The sequence below is a fragment of the Zingiber officinale genome, chromosome 8B (assembly GCF_018446385.1).
Source record: "Zingiber officinale cultivar Zhangliang chromosome 8B, Zo_v1.1, whole genome shotgun sequence".
Taxonomy (NCBI): Eukaryota; Viridiplantae; Streptophyta; class Magnoliopsida; order Zingiberales; family Zingiberaceae; genus Zingiber; species Zingiber officinale.
In genome coordinates, this window is record NC_056001.1 from 1,356,813 (window position 1) to 1,382,036 (window position 25,224).

General features: G+C 37.0%; 2 protein-coding genes across 7 annotated transcripts; one reads left to right on the plus strand and one right to left on the minus strand.

Annotated features, from left to right (window-relative positions):
• The first annotated feature begins 264 nt into the window (after positions 1-264).
• On the plus strand, positions 265-22,737 carry LOC122017042 (AFG1-like ATPase). Of its 6 annotated transcripts, none has more exons than XR_006121249.1 (14): positions 265-634; positions 2,275-2,411; positions 2,528-2,670; positions 3,385-3,530; positions 3,816-3,895; positions 4,933-5,190; positions 5,560-5,670; positions 10,531-10,653; positions 19,717-19,838; positions 20,520-20,589; positions 20,822-20,914; positions 21,195-21,288; positions 21,397-21,538; positions 22,274-22,409. XR_006121249.1 is itself a non-coding variant. In XM_042574510.1 (14 exons), the coding sequence occupies exons 1-14, from the start codon at positions 548-550 to the stop codon at positions 22,403-22,405; spliced, it is 1,710 nt and encodes a 569-aa protein (XP_042430444.1). In that variant the 5' UTR covers positions 266-547; the 3' UTR covers positions 22,406-22,737. The 6 variants fall into 6 exon arrangements, 4 of the variants coding, with proteins under 4 accessions (XP_042430444.1, XP_042430443.1, XP_042430441.1 ...); XM_042574510.1 differs by having other exon boundaries at positions 266-634; positions 2,337-2,411; positions 21,195-21,322; positions 22,274-22,737; XM_042574507.1 differs by having other exon boundaries at positions 267-634; positions 21,195-21,322; positions 22,274-22,737.
• An 85-nt stretch (positions 22,738-22,822) lies between these two features.
• LOC122017044 lies at positions 22,823-23,490 on the minus strand. Its single transcript, XM_042574512.1, has one exon. It carries the CDS (start codon positions 23,306-23,308, stop codon positions 22,985-22,987), a length of 324 nt encoding a protein of 107 aa, XP_042430446.1. The 5' UTR covers positions 23,309-23,490; the 3' UTR covers positions 22,823-22,984.
• Between the last annotated feature and the right edge of the window lie 1,734 nt (positions 23,491-25,224).

Consider the following 25,224-nt stretch of genomic DNA (forward strand, 5'->3'; position numbering starts at 1 on the left):
CTTTTTCTATCAAAAGCTTTCGTTAATCGACAGCACCAGCAATTCATAAGCTGGGGTCTGATAGTAATAGCTGCTCGAAATCTACCAAGTTTAATTTAATTGAAGGTGTCAATTGACTAAGTCGATATTTTAATTAAGATTATAGCTAATATATTAATTAAAATGTATAATTTTGACTAGATAAAAAATTTTAAATGCAACTAAATTTAGTTTAAAAATATTTATTCATCCTGTATTATTTTTTTCTCAATTGATCCATTTTCCTTTTTTGCTCCGATGTCTTCCACGACACGCGCTTGTCTTAATACAGAATAGCGCCGGATGACCGATTCCTTCTCCAGCCACTCTCCTGCTTGGTGATCTGAGTGGCCACGCCGCTCCTACTGCGTTGTCCCTCCTCTCCACCTTCCCTATTACGCTTCTCTCTAGTCTCTACTAGTCTACCTCTGCTCCCTTAGATTTTTCCACATCGCGATGAGAGGCCTTCCGACTTCCTCTCCCATCCTCTTCTCACGGCTCCTCTCGCTGAGTCGACGAATCCCGGAACATGGATTCACCGCCCATAGCAATCCCTGGATCGGAGTTCGTTGTTTCTCCAGTGGTGTTTCGGGGTCTTCGTCAGACCGGCGCCGAGGTGAGTACACCACCGCACTGTCTTCATCTCTAGATGTCATATCCTTAGCGATTATCCGTCAGACTTCTTGGCTGTTTGTTATTTCTCGTGGCAAATCCTTCCTGGATTTTGATCGTTTCTGGATCAGACTTATCGGATACCTCATATTTCTTGGAATTTGTTAGGGCCTAACGCATTTGGCGTTTGAAATACTTTCTTTTTTTTTCCTATTCCATTTCTAGAGAATGAGATTCTAGTTTGCTCTATCGGTAGTCTGAGGGACACACAGTGGGTTACTTCTCCTGAATTTTGCCATTGGCATCCCCTAGGTTAGAAGCAGCACGATGTTTGACTACATCATGATTTGCAAATGTTTGGAACTCCGAGCAGGATGATATCTGAAAGAGGAGGTATCGGGAATGTGTTTGGCAGGGTCATGTTCCTATTCTCAAGTCAAAAAATTCCACTAATAAATAAACAATAAAAAACATTGTGATGCAAGAATAGGTTGCGTACCTTTGACATGGCGATCAACTTAATCTTCCTTGATACATGTTGCAATATGAGAATGGTCGACCATCGACTTAACTTTTTCATAATTATGAGTAATGAAATGTGCTGATTGCTTTCTCTAAATTTGCTTTCAGTCTACATTAACCACGCGGTTGTCCTTGTTTGGCTGGATTTGTTCATAGATGGGCATAATCCACTTAAGATTTAATCAATTATTAGGTTAAGTCATGAGCTTCTAATCAATTGCCAAATGATTGAAAGTCATATGAATCTAAAAGATTCATATGTCAATATGAGGACACCTGGGTATTTTATTTTCATAAAAGATTCATATGTCTACAAACTCAAGTATCCACTCTTAATCATTAATATACTTCTAACTTGAATATTTGACCAATTAAAAAACTTAATTTAATTAGCAAATTGTAAGCCTATTTTACTCACCATAAAAATTTTAAAATTTGTCATATTAAATAATTTTGAAAAAGCTTTAAAATATTATAGAATACCAGTGACCAACTCAAATGCTTCTCAAAAGAATTTTTTCCATTTAATTAGTTCTGAAAATAAAAGTGATATTGAAGGAATTATTCAATTTTACCAATGAATAATCAGGAGTTCATCTGATTGAAAAATTAATATAAATCAGCTTAAAAAGTCATTCAATTGTCATGCATGAATAAAGATTTATCAAAATTAGTATCCGAAGAATTCCAAGAGAATGTGAATTTCTTGTACTGTAATATAGTTATAATTTATTCATAAACAAGATATTTAGATAATTAAACATTGTACATCTCAATTCTCTAATCCATTAATTAAATAGTTTAATATTTTTTTAAAAAAGAAATTAAGTAACGTTAGAAATCTAACCAAATCAACACCCTAAAGTCTTGCCATAGCAACTAATGTGCATGAAGCAGGTTGGACATCAGGTGCTGTTTGTGTTTACTCTTTTGTATTCCTTTATATCTCTTCTGTGTTACACTTACATATGACTTTCTTTGAGGCATGTACTTATGTCTCTGGAAGTTCTATGGCAAGGGCACACTTCTTTATAACTATTAGTGCCAGCTTTCTAGTTTAAGCTTCTTGACTATCTTTATTCTTCTCCGTTTATTTGTCTTTCTTGTTACTTCATTTTGAAGGTCCGCTGGTTCAGTATAAAAGCATGGTTAGTGAAGGAAAACTTAAACACGATATTTATCAGGAAAAGGTTGCTCTTGAACTTGAGGAGTTACTGGGAAAGCTGCAAAACTACGAAAAGGAAATGGAGGATTACCATGTATAATATTCAAATTATCCATTCAATATTCTGTATAATTTCATGATATGCTTGTCAAGCATATTGCGTTAGCATTCCTCTTACAAAGTACCATCTTGTACTTTCATTGTCATCAGGTTAAATTGGCAAACTGGGAGAAGAGTAGAGAGAATGAAAGGCGGAAACTCCTATTAGAAGAAGCTGAGCATAAACAACAAGGCGGTGTATGGATAGATACTAGGAATCACAGGAAGAGTTTAATTGGCAAGTGGATCTCAAGGTAGGAATCATTTGCGATTCTTTTTTTTCCCTTCTGTTTTTGCAATGTGAAATACAGAAATTGCAAGTAACTAACATAGTTTCGGTCACCCATATTTATACTGATATGCAGATCTGACAATGACTAGAGCAAGCATTGTTTCACAATAATAATCTGATCCCTGTTGTTGATTTTCTATTATTATCTGTTTACTTTTTGCCAGAGGTAATCAGGAATGTTGTGGTTTTCTACCTTGTGATAGTCATGCCTAATAATTAAGATGGCAAATTTAGCAGCCTGTATTGTTTATTTTTGGTATTAATAGTTATCTTCTTTCACATGTTAATATTTATCTTTTTTTTTTGAGTTATGAATCCTTGAATTTGTTTACAAAATGGTCTAAGAAGGAAAGTGAAGTGCTCAAAGAAGTTGAAGCAACAGTATGGCTTTCCTCTACTTCATCTTTGTGTGGTGATGAATATTTAAAGATGAAGGTGACAGTTCATAATAATGAATAAATGGTCTACTTTAGTTGAGTACTAGATGAAGGTAGCTGAAGTGTCATTTCTTGCTATCCTTGCTATATGGAAAGGCTTTCTAGTGAAATAAATGGATTGTATGACAACTTTCCTCTAATTATGATGTACTTTTTCAATCTCTCTTCTCTCTCTCGTGCTGGCCTATTCCTAAAATTATGTTCTTCCTTGGTGTATGCTATTTATGATTATGACTCAGGAGAAGGCACCAGAATGTAGAACCAGGTGTTGGAAAGATGGTCTCATTTCTTAACCGCGAGAAGAAGCTAGATTCACTAGTTGGTATCAAGCCAGTTCCTCCTCCATCTCCAAAAGGGATTTACTTGTATGGAAATGTTGGAAGTGGTGCGTTATTGTCTGTTTTTCCTTGTAATTCTAGCTTGTAAACAATAGTTGTTAGAGTTCAGTCAATTCACTTTTTCTATGATCCTAAAATGTCCATTGATAATAAAAATCAAGTTCCCTTCTACTGGAGGGATTGTTTGTGAAATTTTCTCCATCAGGAATATTTTGCATTTCAAAATCAATTATAACATGCTTTAATCATATTGGTTTTAGGCAATCTTTGCAGTTTGGAGGCTAGCAATACTTCTGTATAAAAGGACTAAGAGGATATCTTTCCCGATGCAGGAAAAACCATGCTAATGGATATGTTTTACTCTGCCACTGAAGGTATTGTTAAACATCGTAGACGGTTTCACTTGCATGAGGTGATCCTTTTTTCTCTTCTTTAATTGTCATATGACATTCATCACTTGCCATATTTTGTTAGTGTCTGTGTGTTGATAACAGATGCATTTGTCACATATATGCAGGATCACAAAAACTGAGATAATTATTTCATTCACTTTCAAATCTGATGATTCTAACTGGATGGATGGTCCTTGCACCTTCAATTATTTAATTTTGGGAACATCAAGATAGGAAGAAGGCTAATTTCATGTCTGTCGTTTACTTTTACTCTTTCTTTGATTCCCTCGATGGCGCTTGCTTTGTATACAACTAAAATTTCTCCATGCTATTCATATCATCATAAGTTATAGTGCACTTGTGACACTGTAGTTTAGTTTTACTTAAGGAATTATTGTCTGATAAAGAGGGTTTATAAGCTTAAATATGTGAGTGTTTTCTTGTTTAGCACACATTGATATTTTAAGTTTACATTTTCTATATTGAGTCCTGCATGTAACTATCCCTTTACAATAAATGCAATATCATGTTATTTTATTGTTAGGATTTTTCCTGCAACAATACTCCCTATGTGGAGGTGGCAATTGCAATACAACAACAACAGCCTTCCTCTTCCACTTTGACTTTTTTCTTCTTCCTGGTGATTCTTATTTCAGAATTCATTCGTTATCTGTCACACTGTGGCTTTCATTCTTCATCCTTCAGCCCAGCACGAGACCACCTCTTCCACTCTACAGTTTGCATCTCTCACAAAACAAGCACGACGTTACGCTCAATGCTATTTCTATAGCATGGTATTGACTGTAGTTAGACAAGCAATTGGATCTGACACTTTTAGATGATGTACAGCTTAGCTAAATTATTGAATTATCATTGTACTCACATGGTAACTGAATGTATTAAAATATTTCATTTTTCCAAAAAATATAGCTAAACCCAAAGAGACCCAAATCCAATTGCTTCACTTTTTTCAAAAGAGTTTCCATGTATCCTTTGTTTTTGTTGCGCTGATCCCATCTATCTGTTAAAAATTTGCTGTTCACGTTTTCTTTGGCAGGCAATGCTTGAAATACATGAGCATATGCATGAAGTATGGAAGAATCAAACAGTGGATCGGTCTCAACATTCAACTGTTTTTAGTTGGATAGATGGTCTCCCATTTAGTGAGAAAGTCAAAGAATGGTTGATTGGAGAAGAGAGATATAAACAAGAAGTACATACAAAGCATATACTCTCTGCTGTAGCAGATAAATTTTTAATTGACAGAAAAACAGATGAGACTGGAGCAAGCATACTTTGTTTTGACGAGATACAGGTTTGTGCAACAAGCGTGATAACTACTGCTAGGTTACCTGTTAAGCACTTTTTTCTCATCTAGGATGTTGTACTTCGATTTAACATTTGATAACACCACCAATTCAAATGGACCTAATTTCTTGTTGTTATTGAGATTTACTTAAATGAATCAAACCTTAAAAGTGTGATGAACATGGAGTGAATGTGTTCGTTTTGAAATTAAGATGGACAAAGTTTCTAGAGCACGCTGCATGCATAAATCAGATCGACACTGGTACATTTTTTCTATTGACAATGTAGCACTCAAATTACTATTTATTTTAGCAATTTATTTATTAGATAGTAAGGCATTGCTGAAAGATTGAGTTTGTTTCATGTTGTTGTACAGACAGTTGATGTCTTTGCTATCATTGCTTTATCTGGTATTGTCAGCAAATTACTGAGCACTGGTACAGTTCTTGTCGCGACCAGTAACCGGGCACCAGAGGAACTGAATCAGGCAATTATCTATCTGCCATCTTAGTGGGTTGTGACGTTTTATTCCTCTATTACGCCCATATTCATATAAGGTTGAACACATAGTATATTATTGTCATTTTTTATGAAAGGACCTAAGAAGGTCAGCTATTTTGATAGGTTGTTTCTCAGTATATTTCATTTTGACCAATGAGGTATTGCTATTTGTGTGAGGTTTGAAGTGACACAGCACTCTCACTAAATACCTCCAGCTGAAAACAGCAAAAAGTATGCATGTTTTTAGTACCATTGTGCTTTAATTGTCTATTTGGACCATTGTTGTGTTGGAACCCCAAGGTATTTTGATGTGATCAAACAAGTTAAGTTAGGTTCTGCGTTTGTTTAACCCTTGTGTCTAAGTGTGCGGGAGCTTAGGAACACGAAGTCGAGCGGAAGACGCGGCTAGCGAGAAGGACGGCACGGGAGAGAGCCGACGGGCTCGGTGCGTCCAAGGGACGAGGTGTCCGCGGAAGAGTACACCGGTGGATGAGAAGAGCGTGCGCGACGCTCGAGGGACGAGAAACCGGGAAGGAAGGCTGCTCGAGGAGAAGGCCGGAACATGGGTTCGGGTGAGCCCTATTCCGGAAGGCCGAGATCACCCAAGCTAACGGAGCCGGAGCGAACAGACCCGGACCGAAACGAGCTAAACCGGAGCGGTGGAACCGGACCACAAAAAGTCAACAAAGTTGACTTAAGAGGTCCGGGCGCCCGGAATCATTCCGGGCGCCCTGGGCGCTATTGAGGGTCCGGGCGCCCGGAACCCCTCCGGACGCCCGGAGTTGGATTTTGACTAGGATCGCGTCAAACGCGATCTGATCATTGGGGATAGAATTTTATCCCCTCCAGGGCGCCCGGAACTCCTTCCAGGCGCCCGAACCAGTACTATAAATATAGTACTGGTCTGCACATTCATAATATCTCACTTGTAATCAATTCCTTCTGTGCTTTCAATTCTGTTCTTTTCATTTGTGCTGTCAACGTTGTAAAGAGGCTACTCCGCCCAGAGGAGAATCAGATAGTGCACTTACATTCCTTGGATTAGCAATCCCCTGATTGCAAACCAAGTAAAACTCTGGCGTCTGCTTTTCTTTACTTAATCTCTTTTACTTTTTTATTACAAATGTTCATTATATAGTTGAAATCTGAGAAAGGTTCGAGTTTTATCTTGTAGGGCAATTCACCCCTCCCCTCTTGGCGGCCTCCAAAGGGACCTACAAGTGGTATCAGAGCAAGGCGCTTCAGGAGGACTAACCGTCGATCGAAGCAACAAGATGGCCGGACCAAGTATCGTCCCACCAAAATTCGAGGGGAACTTCGCAGACTGGAAGCGTTGTATGGAGGTATTCCTAAAAACAGATTTTGAAATTCGGTTTATTATGAAATATGGTTTTGTAGCTCCAATAGATAAAGATGGAAAAGAAAAGAAGAGAGCGATTGGACAAAGGAGCAGAATGAGTCGGTAGCAAACAGCCGTGCAGAACATCACCTGCTGAGCGTGTTACCGCCTCAAGAGGTCAACCGCATCGGAAACTATTTATCTGCTAAAGAACTTTGGGAGAAGTTCTTGGAACTCCACGAAGGCACGTCCGAAGCAAAGCTCGCTAGAAGGGACATCCTCCGCAACAAACTGATGAATATCCGTCTGGAGAAAGGTGAGAAAGTAGCCGGTCTACATGCAAAGGTAAAAGAACTAGTTACTGGTCTTGAAAACCTTGGTGAAACGGTAACAAACCGGGACATTATACGCTACGCGCTCAACGCGTTTCCAAGAACTCCGGAGTGGACATCAATTGTCGATGCTTACTACATCTCAAAAGACCTGGAGGTAAGTACTTTAGAAGAGTTGTTTTCTACCCTTGAATTACACGAGACTAGATATGCAGAGATATCAAAGGACACAACCCAGACTACTGAACACAACCAACAAGGATGAACTGTTCCTCAAGACGATCAAGAAGCGTACATGGTAAGAAACTTTAAAAAGTTTTTTAGATCTAATAAATTTAAAATGCAGAATAAAAAGAATAAAAAAGGTAGAAGAAAGGTACGATGCTACCAGTGTCAGAAGGAGGGACACCTAAGGGAAGACTGCCCAGAACTCAAGAAGGTCAAAATGAAGACACCCAAGAAATACAACCTAAAAGCAACTTGGGACGACACTTCTTCATCCGAATCAGAAGCTCAAGAATATGCCGGGATAGCACTGATGGCAAGCTACGAAGGACAAAGTACATCAGAACCCAGCATCGATGAAGGGGGAGCGACCTCAGATGGAAGTAGCGAAGCAGGGGGAGATTCAGGCTTTAAGTCTGATATGGTAAGTGAGGTATGCCTCTTACCCCCTGATGAACTTTACTTTGGTATTAAGGCAATGACTAAATCCATGTATAAATTAGAAAATAAAAATGCCAAATTAGAAAATGAAATTTTAGAAACAAAGAGAATTTTGGCAAAATCATGTCTTATAGAGGATTTTGAAAAATTGAAAATGAAAAGCTAAAAGAAGAAATAGAAAGATTGAAAAAATCTAATGGTTCAAATATTTCTACTTTTAGAAATTATAGAGGTTTAAATTGGTATTATAGATTTCATCAAAGTCAAATTAGAAATATATCAAAAATTTATATACCTAGGAAATACTTGGTTAATCCTGTAGGTAGGAACCTCTACTGGGTTCCAAAAACCTGTTTAATTTAAAATTAAAGTTAGACTTAGCATTTTCAGCAAGGAAATTAAACAACTAATTTCATTATGAGGTTTTGTCTAAGGAAGTGGTTGTTGCTCCAATAACCAAGAAGGCCTAGTGCCTCGCCACGACCTGGAAGCCAAGTATCGAAATGAAAATTTTAATTGACTAACTGAAAAAGCATTAATTTAAATTACTTAATGCTTTAAAAGAGTTATTCAATTTGTGTTAGAAAATAGGTAAAAATTTTAACTTGACTTAGAAATTTTTTTTATTATCTTAGAAATTTTTATGAAAATTGACTTAGAAATTTTTTTTATATGAAAGTTATCTTAGAATTTTTTTTGATAATATTGCCTTATAATTTTTCTTCAAATTGACTTAGAATTGTTTCTTATGAATATTAACTTAGAATTTTTTTTCTGAAAAATGTTTTACTTAAATTTTTCTCGAAAGAAAAATTCTGAAGAGTGTCTTTACTTAGACATTTTTAAATATTTTACACTCAAAATTTTTGTTTGAATTTACCTTAGACTTGTTTATAACCCCAATTTTTATGTGATCAAAGGGGGAGAAGTATGTTAAGTTTAGGGGGAGGTTAGATAATTTTTTCATTTGAAAAATACTTGGACTTATTTGAATATAAATTGTTTTTATTGCATATGTTTACCCTAACTTAACTTGGGTTGCTCATATCAAAAAGGGGGAGATTGTTGGAACCCCAAGGTATTTTGATGTGATCAAACAAGCTAAGTTAGGTCCTGCGTTTGTTTAACCCTTGTGTCTAAGTGTGCAGGAGCTTAGGAACACAGAAAGTCGAGCGGAAGACGCAGCTAGCGAGAAGGACGACACGGGAGAGAGCCAACGGGCTCGGTGCGTCCGAGGGACGAGGTGTCCGCGGAAGAGTACACCGGTGGACGAGAAGAGCGTGCGCGACGCTCGAGGGACGAGAAACCGGGAAGGAAGGCTGCTCGAGGAGAAGGCCGGAACATGGGTTCGGGTGAGCCCTATTCCAGAAGGCCGAGATCACCCAAGCTAACGGAGCCGGAGCGAACAGACCCGGACCGAAACGAGCTAAACCGGAGCAGTGGAACCGGACCACAAAAAGTCAACAAAGTTGACTTAAGAGGTCCGGGCGCCCGGAATCATTCCGGGCGCCCTGGGCGCTATTGAGGGTCCGGGCGCCGGGAACCCCTCCGGGCACCCGGAGCTGGATTTTGACCAGGATCGCGTCAAACGCAATCTGATCGTTGGGGATAAAATTTTATCCCCTCCAGGGCGCCCGGAACTCCTTCCAGGCGCTCGGACCAGTACTATAAATATAATACTGGTCTGCACATTCATAATATCTCACTTGTAATCAATTCCTTCTGTGCTTTCAATTCTGTTCTTTTCATTTGTGCTGTCAACGTTGTAAAGAGGCTACTCCGCCCAGAGGAGAATCAGATAGTGCACTTACATTCCTTGGATTAGCAATCCCCTGATTGCAAACCAAGTAAAACTCTGGTGTCTGCTTTTCTTTACTTAATCTCTTTTACTTATTTATTACAAGTGTTCATTATATAGTTGAAATCTGAGAAAGGTTCGAGTTTTATCTTGTAGGGCAATTCACCCCTCCCCTCTTGCCGGCCTCCAAAGGGACCTACATGTTGTACAATTTTTTTTTAAAAAAATATTAATACAGTTCAAATCCTACTATCCACTTGATGTCTCGTCCTCATTGTTCTACTTGATCTGTTGTATGACAAAATGATTAGGATCAGTGTTAGCTTACGTGAGATATGAAACAAATTGCAATTATCTTTGGGTCATCACTCTTATCATTATAACAAATGCCAAAGGTGCGTATTTTGCTCTAGTGCATTATAACCTAGTTATCGTGTTTAAGAAACCAAGTGGGAAGCACACACTCAATATTTTTGTAGGGCATTTCTCAGTAGTCTTTGTGTTTTCAGAAATATATTAGTGTGTTTGACATATCTCATATGCATGCTTTTATTAATGTTAGACTCATACTTCGTTTGCTGCCAACAATGTCTTGTCAATATGTTTTCTAGCTATTTGGATACTACAAATAATCTTTACATTTTAGTTAGTATGTTGTCTTTTGAAGTATTACCTTGACTTTTTAATAACTATTTTTATTTGAAATTTTAGGATGGTATGCAGAAAGATATATTTCTTGCTTTTTTATTGAAATTGGAGGAAAATTGCCAGAAAATCTTGGTCGGAAGTGACATAGACTATCGTCGCTTAATACCAAAGACAAGGATGGATCATGTAAGCTTAAATTCTTTCATTGCTAAATCTGATGGTTCTACTGCATTGTTGCTATCTTTATAAATATTTTTGAATATGAAATTGTTATTAGAACAGTGTTTCTCCCTCTGTTAATAACTCACAGAGTGTTCATGGAAAGGACAGATATTCATAGATGTGATTTTTTTGTACTTTTTACGAGAAATGTGAGTGTCATTATGCTAGCAATATCTGTCCTACATGCTGCTGGATGAAATTTGTAGAATTTGACAGGTCAACCACACACATGGAAGAAAGTCATGCAATGTAACAGATGACTGCCATGCTAAAGGCATTGCTAGGCTAACTGAACTAACAAAAAGTAAATTTTCCATTGTGGGCTTGGTCTTAACCAATTACCATTTCTTGCATACAAAATAGTTAAATATAGGTCTTCCTAATTTTCAATAGCTGTACAAACCTCTGCAAAAATTTTGTATGGTATTCTTGAATCTGAATGCATAGGAGAAAATCTAATACCATGACTTGGAGATATCCACTTATTTACAACCTAAATAATAGTCAGATGGACCCCACCTTTTGTAGATAGATGATAACCACTTGAATTTAATTCAAAATTAAATTAAAATAGCACGAGATCTTTAAAAATTGGATGTCATTCAACTTTTGCCAACCATGATTTGTCCTAGCACAAATGCTAGAGTGCTTCGATTCTTTCTGACATATTATTATCAAACAGTACTGAAATAAACATAAAACAGCTACAGAGTAGGAAATCCAATAAATTAAGGGATTTAGTTAGAAAGATATCTTTAAGAATAATTAGTTTCCTATTCTCTCTTCTAATTTCATATTTTATCTATTGTAATTTTATATATAATACTGGGCATTCCTCATCTGAAAAATTAGAAAATTTCCCACATCAATTCTTTTCACATGATATTAGAGCATTAGACCTTCATTGCTAATTCTCCTTTTTCTTTTCTGCTTCTGCATTTCTTCATCATGGCCGATTCTCAACAACCTCAGGCACACCTTTCGAGCAATTCCTTACTAAAGACAGCTCAACCTTAGGCAGAGTCAACAATGTAAAAATTGAGAAACTGTGAGGATTGTTGGGTTCTCTTGATAATCCATTTGGCACATGCTCTTTGACTCTCTCTAGTACCCCATCACTCCCTTTTTGTATGAATACCTCAAACTATTTTTTTTATAACTCATGGATAATAATAGACTTTGGTGTCACAGACCACATGACTCTCAATTATCAAAATTTTCACACTTATAACCCCAGCCCAAGTAATAAAAAAATTGCAGTAGCTAATGGATCTTTAGCTATCGTTGCTGGTTTTGGAAATATTCACCTTACCCCTAGCCTTATCCTTAAAAACGTCATCATGTACCAAAACCATCTGCCAACCTTATTTCCGTTCAAAAATTAGCTATTGAACTTCACTGTCATGTCATTTTTTCCCCCTTATTGTGTTTTTCAAGATCAGGACTGGGAAGGAGAATTAGACTTGCTAAGGAATATAGTGGCCTTACTACCTTGAATCCACTAAGAAGAATAATTTGTTTTTATCTTTTCACTGTTCTTCCAATATAGACAACATTTGGTTGTATCATAAATGTTTTGGTCATCCCTCTTTTAGAGTTTTGAAGGTCATGTTTCCTCATTTTTTTTAAGTTTCAGTGTGATGTTTGTGAATTGGCAAAATATTTTTGTGTATCCTTTCCTATTAGCAATAAAAGAAGTTCTACTCCCTTTCATTTAATTCATGGTGACATATGGGGTCCTTCTAACATTCCCAATGTTCTGGGGCTCAATGGTTTGCCTCCTTAATTGATAATTGCACTCGGGTTACATGGTTGTTTCTCCTCAAACAAAAATATGATGTTAGCATTATTATTCCTAATTTCCACTAAATGATTCCAAATCAATTTGGAGTGAAAATCAAAAGCTTTAGGACCGATACTCTAGAGATTACTTCAACCAAACTTTATCCTCCTATTTCCTCTTGTGTTCATACACCCTAACAAAATAGAATAACAGAAAGAAAAATTGGACATTTACTTAACACTACTCGTGCCATTCTTTTCCACAACAATGCCTCTAAATCCTATTGGGAGTGGCTATTCTTAATGCCACATACATGATAAACAGACTTCCCTCACATGTCTTGCACAACAAAAGTCCCATGCAACTCAACGATTTTTATCCTCATTTCCGAATCACAAATGGATTTACTCCTAGGATTTTGGGTTGCCTTCTTTTGTCCATATTTATAATCCACTACGTAGTAAACCAGACCCTTGTTCCATCAAATGTGTTTTGAATACTCATCCACTTAAAAAGCGTACAAGTGTTACCACCCTTCATCTCAAAAGTTTTACATCCCGATTGATGTTACGTTCTTTGAACATACCTCGTTGGTCTCGAAGTCTCATTCTCAGGGGGAGATTTCAGGGACAGAAGATAGCATTTGTGAGTCATTTGAACCCATTAACGCTCTTGATCTTCCTCCTACTCAAGTCTGTACCGAATCACCTATTCCTATTCCATCTAGTAAATCACCTCCATCTTCCTTTCCATCCAGTGTTTCTTGTGCTATTCTAAGTATTCCTCAAGTGTATTCAAGGAAAAAGGCCGCTCCAAAAGCGATACAAGTCCAAGAACCTCAACCACATACCTCCGACCTTGATACCGGGATCATGGTAAGATCTGACCCACCTTTACAACTTACTGAATCATCCATTGACCTAACTGATAGCCTTGACCTTCCCATTATTGTTAGAAAATGTACTAAAGAATGCACCAAACACGCTCTTTACCCCTTATCTCACTGTGCTTCTCTTAAACATCTATCACCCGCTCACAAAAGATTCATTGTGAGTTTAAATACCATGACTATTCCCAATACTATTCCTAAGGCATTGTTAAAAAGGGAATGGAGGGATGCCATGAGGGAGTAAATGGATGCATTAGAAAAGAATAAGACATGGGAGGTTGTTGAGAAGCTAAAGTGGAAGAACATCGTCGATTGTAAGTGGATTTTCACACTAAAATACAAAGTAGATGGATTTCTTGAGAGATATAAAGTTAGGTTGGTGGCAAAAGGTTATACTCAGACTTATAGGGTAGATTATTAAGAGACCTTTGCTCTTGCTCACACTCTTCCGGACATAGCATATGCATTGAGTGTAATTAGCCAATTCATGTATGATTTAAGAGAATCTCACCTTCAAGCTGCTTATAGAGTATTACATTACTTGAAAGGTACTCTGGGAAAGGAAATTTTGTTCAAGAGAAATGAGACGCTAGCTTTAGAAACTTCCACAGATGCAGACTATGCAGGTTCTCTAGTGGATAGAAGATCAACTATAGGATATTGTACTTTCCTTGGTGGTAATTTGGTGACATGGAGGAGCAAGAGGCAAAATGTGGTGGCAATGTTGGTCCCGCTGCGGCCGACAAGAAGGAGGGGGGTTGAATTGCTTGAAATTAAAAATGTACCCTTCTTAAAGCTTTTGACTTTAGCTGATAAACACTTGTTATTAAAGCAGAGATAAATTGCATAAAAATGAAAGAGGCTACCAAATTTTACTTGGTTAGAACCAGGGAGATTGTTAATTCAAAACAAATGAAGCACACTAAAATTCTCCTTTCGTTGTACCTCTTACAGAACGTTGAAAGCACATAAATTTAAAAACAGAATAAGAGAATTTGAGTTGCTTGAAATCTCGAGCACCAGGTCTCCTTTTATAGGCTCACTAGTTGAAGTGACCGTTTGATTATGGGGCCCGATCCGGGCGCCCTCAGCTAGTCGCCTAGTTGGTCGTCTCAATTCACTTCGCAATGGTAAAGGGATAAATATTTATCAACTCCTGGGAGCCCGGACCATCTCCGTGCGCCTAGACCACTGCTAACGTAGACCTGAAGTTGATCCACTGCGCCGAGGCGCCCATTGGGCACCAAAGTGATCTGAGCACCCTGTTGGGCACCAAAGTGATTCAAGCGCCCGGACTTAGTCCAGGCGCCCGGACAAGGTCAACTCAGGTTGACTTTGTCCGGTCTTCTGCTCCGGTCGCTTAGGTGATTTTCTGGCCATCTAAAGTTAAGCTTACCCGAATCCAACTTCGGCCTTCTCTCCTTGAGCAGACTTTCGCTCTAACTTCTCGTCCTTTGGAAACGCCACACACATCCTTCTTGCTCCACCGGTGTGTACTCTTCCGCAACTTCTCGTCCCTCGGATGCGCCGAGCCCGTCGACTCGATTCTGTGCTATCCTTCTCGTCCATTGCGTATTTCACTCGATTTCTTGCGTTCCTAAGTCCCTGCACACTCAAACGCAATACATTAAATACACAGAGGCTAACTTAACTTGGTTGATTACATCAAAACCAGCACGGGGTACTTACAATCTCCCCCTTTTTGATGTGATCAATCCAAGTTAGGGTTTAAACCAAGACAATAAAGTGAAATGACTATGCAAAATTTAAATGCAATAAATAAATATGCAACATTTAAATGCAATGCAAATTAATACTTAATTTTCAAACTAAAGCAATGGTATACCTCCCTCTAGACTTAATATCTTATTTCTCCTTCTTTGATCACATTAAAAATAGGGGTAAAAATTGAAGAAAAAAAAAATTTCTAAGGGATACATAAACAGTGACTAATACTTAGAAAAATTGTGGGAATTATTTTTTGAAAATCTGAATTTTTGTGATTTAAAAACTAGTTTTTGAAAATATAATTTTAAAATAATTTTTAATCTTTGAAAAATTCTAAAAGTCTTTGTCAGTATTAAACGCAATAATCCAGAATTGTGATAAAATTAATATCAACAATAATAAATTATTTTATATAGACAGATGTAATTTCTAAAAAAATATTTTAAAAATAAATTTTAAGCTCGAAAAATCTTATAACTTTTTCTAAGTATATAAAACAGAGAGTATATCTATAGATTTTTTTTTCAAATATTGACTTTTTGTGAATTTTTAATATTAAAAATTAACATTTTGACAAACAATTCATAGAAAATTAATTATCTGTCAGAAAATTTCGAAAAGATTTCTTTTGACGGAGAACATAATAGTTTATCAAAGAAAAATAATTATTTCCAAAAATAAATCTGCGAAATAATTTTAATTTTGAAAATATGATTTTTGTTGAAAAATTTATAAAAAATAATATAACAGAAAAAAAATTCAAAAAATTTTCTTTTAGTAGATAATATTTCCATTTTCACAGATAAAATTTTGAGCAAAAAATATGACTAGAAAGTTGACGAAATAATTGATTTTATCAAAAAGAATAAATTAAAGAAATTAATTTTCTAGCATAAAATTAATTTATTGAGCTAAGCATGATTTTAGTCTCCTAAATAAATTATTTCGATTAACCAAATATCTTATGGAAATTAATTTTCTTTCTACTTTTGTAATTTGACTCTTATAATATCTAAAATATCAATTAAGCCTAGTATAATTTCTAAAATTAAAAGGGCTTGAATTTAAGCATGCATCTTTCTTTTTTAATAGTTATATTTGCTCTTTTAATTTTTCATTTTCAATTTTTAATTTGTCGAAATCTTCTAATCGATATGATTTTGCTAAGGTTCCTTTTAATTCTAAGTTTTCCTTTATTAATTTTTCATTTTCAGTTTCTATTTGATAAGAACTTTTAGAAAGCATTTTAACGACTTTGTACAGTTTATCAGAGGGTAGAGATTGTACCTAACTTACATTGTCGATTTTATTATCCGACACTCGCCCTTCATTGCTGCTTCCCTTTGAAGTAGCTTCCCCTTCATCGATACTCTCGATGCTCATTTCGGATGAGCTTGTTGCATCGTCTTCTTGGTGACTTGCCATTAGTACAAGTTCGACATAGGCTTCAATTTCTGATTCTGACTTATTTGTTCCACGTCTCTTTTAGGTTTTGTGCTTTGTCCGAGTTGGTCTTTTGTTCTTGTCATTATCCTTTAGTTTTGGGCAGTTGTCCTTGATGTGTCATTCTTCTTGGCAGTTATAGGATCGCACCTTTTGTTTGCTTCGTGAAAGTTTCTTGGCCACTTGTTAAACTTGTTAGACTTAAAGAATTTACTAAATTTTCTTATCATAAAAGCAGCTTCGTCTTGGTTGAGTGATGTCTGAACCTGGTTCGCCGTTCTGGTTAGCGTTCAGTGCTAGGTTATGAGCTGTCTTTAAGCCTGCACATCTCGATTTGTGAAGTTCAAAAGTAGAAAATAAAATTTCTAATATACTAACCTTGAGGTCCTTAGAGATGTAAAACGAGTCGACTATGGATGTCCACTCGGATGTTCTTAGAAATGCATTTAAAGCGTACCTTAACGAATCTCAATTTGTTATCATTTCTTTGAGATTTGTGAGTCCGGTGATCAACTCCTTGATCCTTGACTATAGATGTGCGACTGATTCATCTTCTTCCATTCGAAGGTTACTGAGTTGGTTCCGGAGCAGATCTCATCTTGCGAGTTTCGCCTCCGAGGTCCCTTCGTGTAGCTCCACGAACTTCTCTCAGAGCTCTTTGGCTGACTCGTAAGCTCCGATTCGGTTAACTTCTTGTGGTGGTAAAACGCTCAGCAGATGGAATTTTGCTTTGCTGCTTGCTCCTTCTTTGTCCACAGGTATTCCCTCTTTATCGGCTCCTTGCTGATCTTTAGGTGCAACAAAACCATATTTCATTACTAATAATAATTCAAAATCTATATTGAAGAATACCTCCATCTTCTTTTTCCAAGTCGTGAACTCTCTCTCAAACTTAGGTGGGTAGATGCTTGGTTCGATCATTTCATGTGTGCTTCGATCGGCAGTTAGTTCTTCTGAAGCGTCCTCTCTCTAATATCACTTGTTGGTCCCAATGCGGCCGGCAAGAGGTGGGGTGAATAATGTACCCTTCTCAAAGCTTTTGACTTTAGCTGATAAACACTTGTTATTAAAGCAGAGATAAATTGCATAAAAATGAAAGAGGCTACCAAATTTTACTTGGTTATAACCGGGGAGGTTGCTAATCCAAGACAAATGAAGCATACTAAAATTCTTCTTTCGTCGTAGGCGGAGAAGCCTCCTATAGAACGTTGAAAGCACAGAAATTGAAAAACAGAATAAGAGAATTCGAATACAAATGTTGTTTGAAATCTCGAGCACCAAAGCTCCTTTTATAGGTTCACTAGTCGAAGTGACCGTTTGATAACGTGGCGTTATCCGAGCGCCCCTGTCGTCTCAATCTACTTTGCAACGGTAAAGGGATAAGCATTTATCCACTTTCGGGTGCCCGGACCATCTTTGGGCGTGTGGACCGCTGTTGACGTGGGCTCGAAGTTGATCCACTGCAACGAGGCGCCCGTTGGGTACCAAAGTGGTTCAGGCTCCTGGACAAGGTCAACTCAGGTTGACTTTGTCTGGTCTCCCGCTCTGGTCGCTTGGGTGATTTTCCGGCCATCCAGAGTTGTGCTCATTCGAATCCAACTCTAGTCTTCTCTCATTGAGCAAACTTTCACTTTGACTTCTCGTCCCTCGGAAGCGCCTCGTGCGTCCTTCTCGCTCCATCGGTGTACTCTTTCTCAGCTTCTCGTCCCTTGGATGCACCGAGCCCGTCGACCTGATTCCCGTGCCATCCTTCTCGTCCACTGCGTCTTCCGCTCGACTTCTTACATGTCTAAGTCCCTGCACATTCATACGCAAGGCATCAAATATACAGAGCCTAATTTGACTTGGTTGATCACATCAAAACCAACACGGGGTACTTACAGCAAGATCATTTGCAAAATCGGAATTTAGGGTCATTGCTTAAGGATTCTGTAAACTACTCTGGTTGAAGATTATTCTGGATGATTTGAAAATCAAATGGGAATGTCTCATGAAACTCTATTGTGACATTAAGTCAGCTATCACTATTACTCATAATCCTATTTAACATGATAGGAGTAAGCATATTGAAATTGATAGACATTTCATCATGGAAAAATTGAAGGATTAGTATGTATGTTATATGTTCCTTCATAAGTACAATTGGTTGATGTAATAACAAAGGACTAATATTTCTAGATTTCATGATCTTATAGTCAAGTTGGGAATGAAAAACATCTATTCCTCAATTTGAAGGGAAGTGTCAAACAGCTATGAACAACTTGTGTAGAAATAAATAGCAGGATTAAATAGTTGTTCACGTGAATAAACAAATGTGAGCATAGAGTATGACATCTCTTAAATTAAGGAGTTTAGTTAGAAAGATATCTTTAGGAATAATTAATTTTTTTGTTCTCTCTTCTAATTTTTTTATTTTATCTATGGTAATTTTGTATATAATACTGGAGATTATAAGAAATTTAGCCACATCAATTCTTTCCACAATTATAGCTATAGCCTGTTACTTGGACTGTGTATGAATAACAACATGGGTGCGAATCTAAGTGTCCAACACTCTTGTCTTTGAAAATTTTTACAAGTGACAAATAGGGCATCTAGTGTCCCTTCTGGTGTTGGAATTGCTGAAATGTTAGTATTTGACACGGGTATGGAGAGGGAAAAATGGAGTCCCAAGAACCAGAGGCTATACCAAATCAATCAGGAGTGGAGATATTTCTTAACTGCACATAAAGCCTTTTCTTTTTCCAAATTTGCTATTGTGAATCACCTTTATGTTTTGTTAGACTTCAAACATATTGTGCTTGATTCTTGCCTGCCCTTTTCTTGGAATGGAATATGGAATTTTCCAAATTATAGTGTGGATGTTTTTGTTTAATAGACTTCAAATGTGTCAATCTTGATTCTTGTCTATCCTATTCTGGTATGGAATATGTTTTTTTTTCTAAATTTATTTCATAAAGGGTCATGTAACTTCGATTTTTGCCTTGTGAAAATGCCCTGAATTACTGGTCGAACAGCATTATGTTCTTGTTCTTCTAACTCATGTATCCTAAGGTATTGACATACATATATTACAAAAGAGTCAAAGGATGTCATGTGATTGTTAAAGTTGAGCATACATATTGAGGTTACCTTTGTAGTTATTAACAGAGGAAAGTCAAAATAGCTTGACATATACCTGCAGGTATACTTTTTCTGGCCTTCCAAATCTGATTCTTGCAGAGAGTATGAAGAAACGTGGCACAAGATCACTGGGAAGGCTGGAGGGAGGATAATTTCCACAATTATTCCTGTGATGTTTGGGAGGTAAGCATTATGTGCTATTTCTACTGAAGAAAAGATGGCTTCTTACCAAACTAGATCCCTTATGTTCCTTGTTTACCAAATCACACCGCTCTATTTGATTTTTACCAAATCATGCCCTTGTCAAGTTTTATTTTGGTTTTACCCATTCTTGTCATATTCCCTCAAAAATTGAAAATTGGTTTGACCATGCAAATTGATTCAGATTGCAATAGGATTTATGCACAAAATCAATTTTTGTGTCTTTTCTTTTTCATTCTAAAATGGTCATTTTGTGTCTTCTCACTCTCAGAATAGTGCATATACACGAGTTCGACTGAAAGTTACATTTCAAATAAGTTTTCATTGTAAAATGAACACAAAACTGATCTGGAAGCTGATTTTATCTTGCAGTGTGATTATTGAACAAAATTCAATTTTTTGATTCCTTCTAACCCAAATGGTCATCTTTGTTGTCTCTCCATCCTAATTCTGCATAAACATAAGGATTTGGCCGTGCAAGCTAATTTCAGAATCAACTTGCTAGCAGAACTTGTTTTGGATTTTGGAGGGAATTTGAAAACAAGGGGTAAAAGCAGAATAAAATTTGGCAAGGGCTTGATTTGTTAAAAATAAAATAGAAGGGCATGATTTGCTAAGATGCTAATGAAAACTCAGTTGATGTGAGAATGATTTACTGAACAGATTTCTTGAAGTTCCTGAAAGCTGTAACGGAATTGCAAGATTCGACTTCGAATACCTATGTGGACGCCCAGTAATACTTTTCTTCAATTTATGATCATATAGTTCTTTAGTGATGCAAAGCTTTTGGATTTCAATCACTTCATTACTATTCCCTAGTTAGGTAACTCTATCACAGATACAAATGTGTTAGTAGACTTGGTAAATCTGCATTAAATTATAACTATCTGCTGCACTCAGACTAATGCATCTATGAAAGTTTAGTCTTTTGGCGTAAGCTATGTACTTATTCTATTTCATACCAGGTCGGGGCTGCTGATTATATTGCAGTAGCAAGACATTATCATACAGTTTTCATTTCAAATATACCTGTCATGAGTATGAGGATTCGTGACAAGGTATTCTTTTATGCTGATTCTCTTCCTTTTATTGTTTTAGTGTTTCCTTTGGTGGTAATTTTACTAGCTTAGGTTGCTTTGGTTAGTTTTAGAATTTGCCCCATAAAAATTCGGTGGATAACTTTCTTGTTTTCTTTCAAAAGAGTGGTATTGTCTAGGTAATTATAATCTATAGAAATACTTTGAGTTCTTTGAAGATCACTTCTTTCCTGTTTATTCTGTTTCTTTAAAATGATTTATGGCTTGATAATGCTAATAATTTACTATCGGGAACATTCAGGCACGGAGATTTATTACATTGATCGATGAGTTATACAACCATCATTGCTTGACCTTTTGCTTAGCAGATAGTTCAATTGATGATCTGTTTCAAGGTACAGATGAAGGAACTCTTTTTGATCTTGAGAGGTATTTATTCATTATTAGATTACTTCTGCATATAAGGAATTACTAGAATGTATTTCAAACAATGTTTTGTGCAGTTTCCAGTTTGAAACTGAGATTGAAGGTGGAAAGCTACGGCGAGATGTTTTAGCCGAAGGCAGTGTTGGCTCAGGAGCTTCTCCTTCAGGAATTGTGTCTTTGTTGTCTAGCCAAGAAGAGATGTTTGCTTTTCGTAGAGCAGTAAGTACCTGCATCATTAGTTTCTTCCTATTGTTAGAATACCATGGGAAGTGATTTTTGAGCTATATTTGGGCAAAAATTGAGCAATTTATGTGATGAAAGATGACAATTGATGGAAGCAATTAAATTTCTTGATTAGTATTTTCTACCAAGACTTCCTGCAGATGCTGCATGAACTTATCCACTCGTATTATTTTACCATAATCTGGAGAAATGAAAATGTACAACTTGCTTAGTCCTAATAGATCCAGATTTTCTGCTTGAATGAAAGTTCTGAAATTTCAGTTTAACAAAGCTTGCGGAAATTTTTACATATAGCTTCAAAAATAATTACTTCTATTTAGAAGTAATTGAAACTTCAATTAAGACTGTAGATAATGAATAGGGAAATCTGCAACAACTTTGGTATGGTTAGTTAATAGTTTCTGCTAATGATTCATGAATTTTCACTGATGAATGTGCTGGTTTTTCCCCTAATACATCAAAGAATCTAATTTAAGTGTCATGAGCTCTAGATGATATCATGAGATAAGCCATTAGGCGTGGTTCTGATATTTGATAAAATAACAAAATAGGTTAACATATCACAGATGTGCTATTAAATATAGTTAATAGAATATAATTGGGGGGAAAACTAATTTTTATTACGTTTGCTGGTAGGATGTTTTCTGCTGAAACTCTTGACAACTAACCATGCTCTATGTCAAGCCTTTGATGTTTTTTTTCCCCCTGCAGGTATCACGCTTGATTGAAATGCAAACGCCTTTATATAGGGAAGGGGTCAAAGCCTTTCATCTCCTGTTCCAACAACACCACAACAATCGACTAACAAGATCAGCTCCTGTTTCCTACAATCCATCGTTGTGATGAGAACTATATAGTTTCCATAGGAACAAGAAATGGTGTGCTTATTCAAATTATTATTCTGATTCCTCTCAAGGCACCATTATTTTCTTTTATTTATTTATGCCATCCTTCCTTATGAGTTGGCTTCAATAAAGAACTCGTTGAGAGCTAAACCAATAAGGCAATAATACTTCAGCACAGCACCATCTTAAACTTAGCGCAACAGCGACCTGAGTTCATGTTCTTAGGAGTGTTGAATGTAGTGTAGTCCTCTCAGAGAAACATACGGCTTGTTATTTTCATCTATTCTCGATAGATGTTGAAATGTGTTATTATCAACTATATTCTTGAAATCCTTTTTAAATATTCTTGATGTATTTTTGTTGTTTTAATTGTCGGACCAGATTTTAGAGTTGATCAAATAGTGCACGAAAGATGTGAATGGGTACTTATATATTTACCTTTTTAAATATTTATTTTTCCTTTTTAAGCACTCATAATCACATGCTTATATATTAAACCAATGCAGATACGTGGCTAATAAAAATATGAATAAAAACATATTAAAGCAAACACGAAAGATCAAATCGACGTGGTAACTCAGAGGCCTCGAGCGAGCATCTGGTTGTAATTCTCGATGGATTGCAGGCGCTGCAGGTGGAGCTGCTGCCTGAATCGCCTGATGAACGCGTCCGCCTCCTCGTTGATGTTCTCCACCTCTACGTATTCCGCCCTCCTCGCCGACGCCACCTGCCTGCGTTGGATCCGCTCGCCGCCGGCTCCTCCTCCGCGCGCAAAACCAGCAACGGCGTCATCCCTCGTACTATTAGTAGCAACTCTTCTGCTGTCGCGGCTGCCTTCGCTGTTGGATTCTGCATTTACCACATGTAGCATGTTGTTGTTCGTGGAGTTGGCCGCCGCCATGGCTAGATCTCAGTGATATGAAACACGAAGCTTCGATCAATCAAAGCGCTGGGGACCCAGATGGTCGAATCACTACTCCCAGCTCGATCGGCCTCTGCTTGCTAGATGCTTGAGCTGGAAGCCTAATGGCGGATGATGGACTTGGAGGAGTCTGCTGCGGTCCTTAGCGGACGTGGGAATCGTGTGTTATTTATAAGCGATCGACGCCGCCGAAATGACTGACCGCACCAGGCAGCGACGAGCTAGCTGTCAAGGCGTGTAGAGGTTAATGATGCGTGTTGACTGGACTTGAGGTGATCCAACGAGCTAGAAGAGTTCAGATAAAAGCTTAGTTGTCACTCCGTCTGTGGCGGCTAGAGCAGGAGTTCGGTCAACCCCAGGGAAAGAAGGTTCAGCGGACAATGTTTGACCGTAGTCCCAAACCTAATGACAAGTCGATAAGCTCGTACTACGTGGTGATTGCCTAGCCATAGCCAGGTCGCTGGTGTGTGAGCCAACTGCGCCTAGCTGTGAGTTTGCTAACTGCTGGTGAGCTCGTTGGCAGCCTAACCAGGAGCTGACTGTTAACTTAAGTTTGTCAGCCGGGGTTCTTATTGAAACTGTCTCTACATGCCGTATTTGTTTTTTCTTTCTTGATTTCAAATTATTTTTATATAAAATTGTGTGAATTAACAGGGAAAGATCGAGTCAACGATTCGGTGCGGTGTTTTGCATGTAAATGATAACTCCTTGTTGACGAAGGTTCCTTCGTCGCTTTTTTGGTTCCATGCCTTGTCATCAATCGGCATGGAAGACATTTCGCTGGTTGGTGGAACGACGGTGCCTACTTCTTTCGTTTCGCTGAATTTTTTATGGATTAATTGAATGGACATGGGCAAACATCAAATGGCCGCCCAAATTAATAAGACAAACATCATGTAAGCTATAAAAAAAACAAATGAACGTTCATTTTATCATGAAAATATCCCTCAAATGTTACGGTAGAAGTTAGCTGATAACTTTTACTACTGGTTTAAAATGAGTCAAAGATTTCAGATTTAGAGTTTATATCTATAGAAATTATATCGAATAGTTACTATAAGATGTATAAACTATTAATCAATGTGTTTAGTATTTAGGATTTAAGATTGTAACATCTGCATAATAATTTTTACAGCCGTTTTAAAATAATTTTGATAAATTTAAATAATTTTAATAAAATTTAAATAATTTTAATCAAGTTGATAAATAAATTTTAATATAATAGTGTTTGAGAGATCTTAAACCCTAAATCATAAATACTAAACTCATACTAAACATGTTTATTATAACAACTACTAAATATCTTTAGTAGTTATTAGATAACTTCTACATAATATAAATCTTAAATTTTGAGCTCATCATAGATATATTATAGTGATATATTATAGTAACTATTGGATATTTTTTACAAATCCAAGAGTATCTTTGAAAAAAAAAAAATACTAGAGGGCTAGGAGTAGATCGGTAGGATCACTCTCTCCTAAACTAGAATAAAGGAATACCTATATATGTACGTGGAAATACATGAGGTTATTCTAGGCTAGCTATTTGCTTTCATTTCCTGATTCATCTTTCTCTTCCCTGCGTTTGATTTGAACACCGGAGGGATTTTCAGATCCGTCTTGGCCTCCCTTCTAATTCTTCTAAATAGTTATAGTTTCGATGTGTGTTCATAAACTGTAGAGAGAGTGCTAGATCCAGTGTCAGGTGTTCAATTGCTCAAGTGACCTTTGTAGGAGTTGGACATACTATCAACCGTCATCTCTTTCTGCCTTAGGTCGACTACAAACATCCTCGTGTTCTCGTTGCTCGACCTCAAGGGGATCCCCTCACTTGTCGAGCCGGTTTACCACCGACCCAATATAAAGTGATTCAATGGCCTTATTAAACCCTGA

Coding starts and splice junctions, on each gene's coding strand:
- LOC122017042 (XM_042574507.1), top strand. CDS start 475: ATGAGAGGCCTTCCGACTTCCTCTCCCATCCTCTTCTCACGGCTCCTC. Junction 5,191..5,559: donor TTTGTTTTGACGAGATACAG/GTTTGTGCAACA, acceptor GTTGTTGTACAG/ACAGTTGATGTCTTTGCTAT. Junction 20,915..21,194: donor GTATGAGGATTCGTGACAAG/GTATTCTTTTAT, acceptor GGGAACATTCAG/GCACGGAGATTTATTACATT.
- LOC122017044 (XM_042574512.1), bottom strand. CDS start 23,308: ATGGCGGCGGCCAACTCCACGAACAACAACATGCTACATGTGGTAAAT.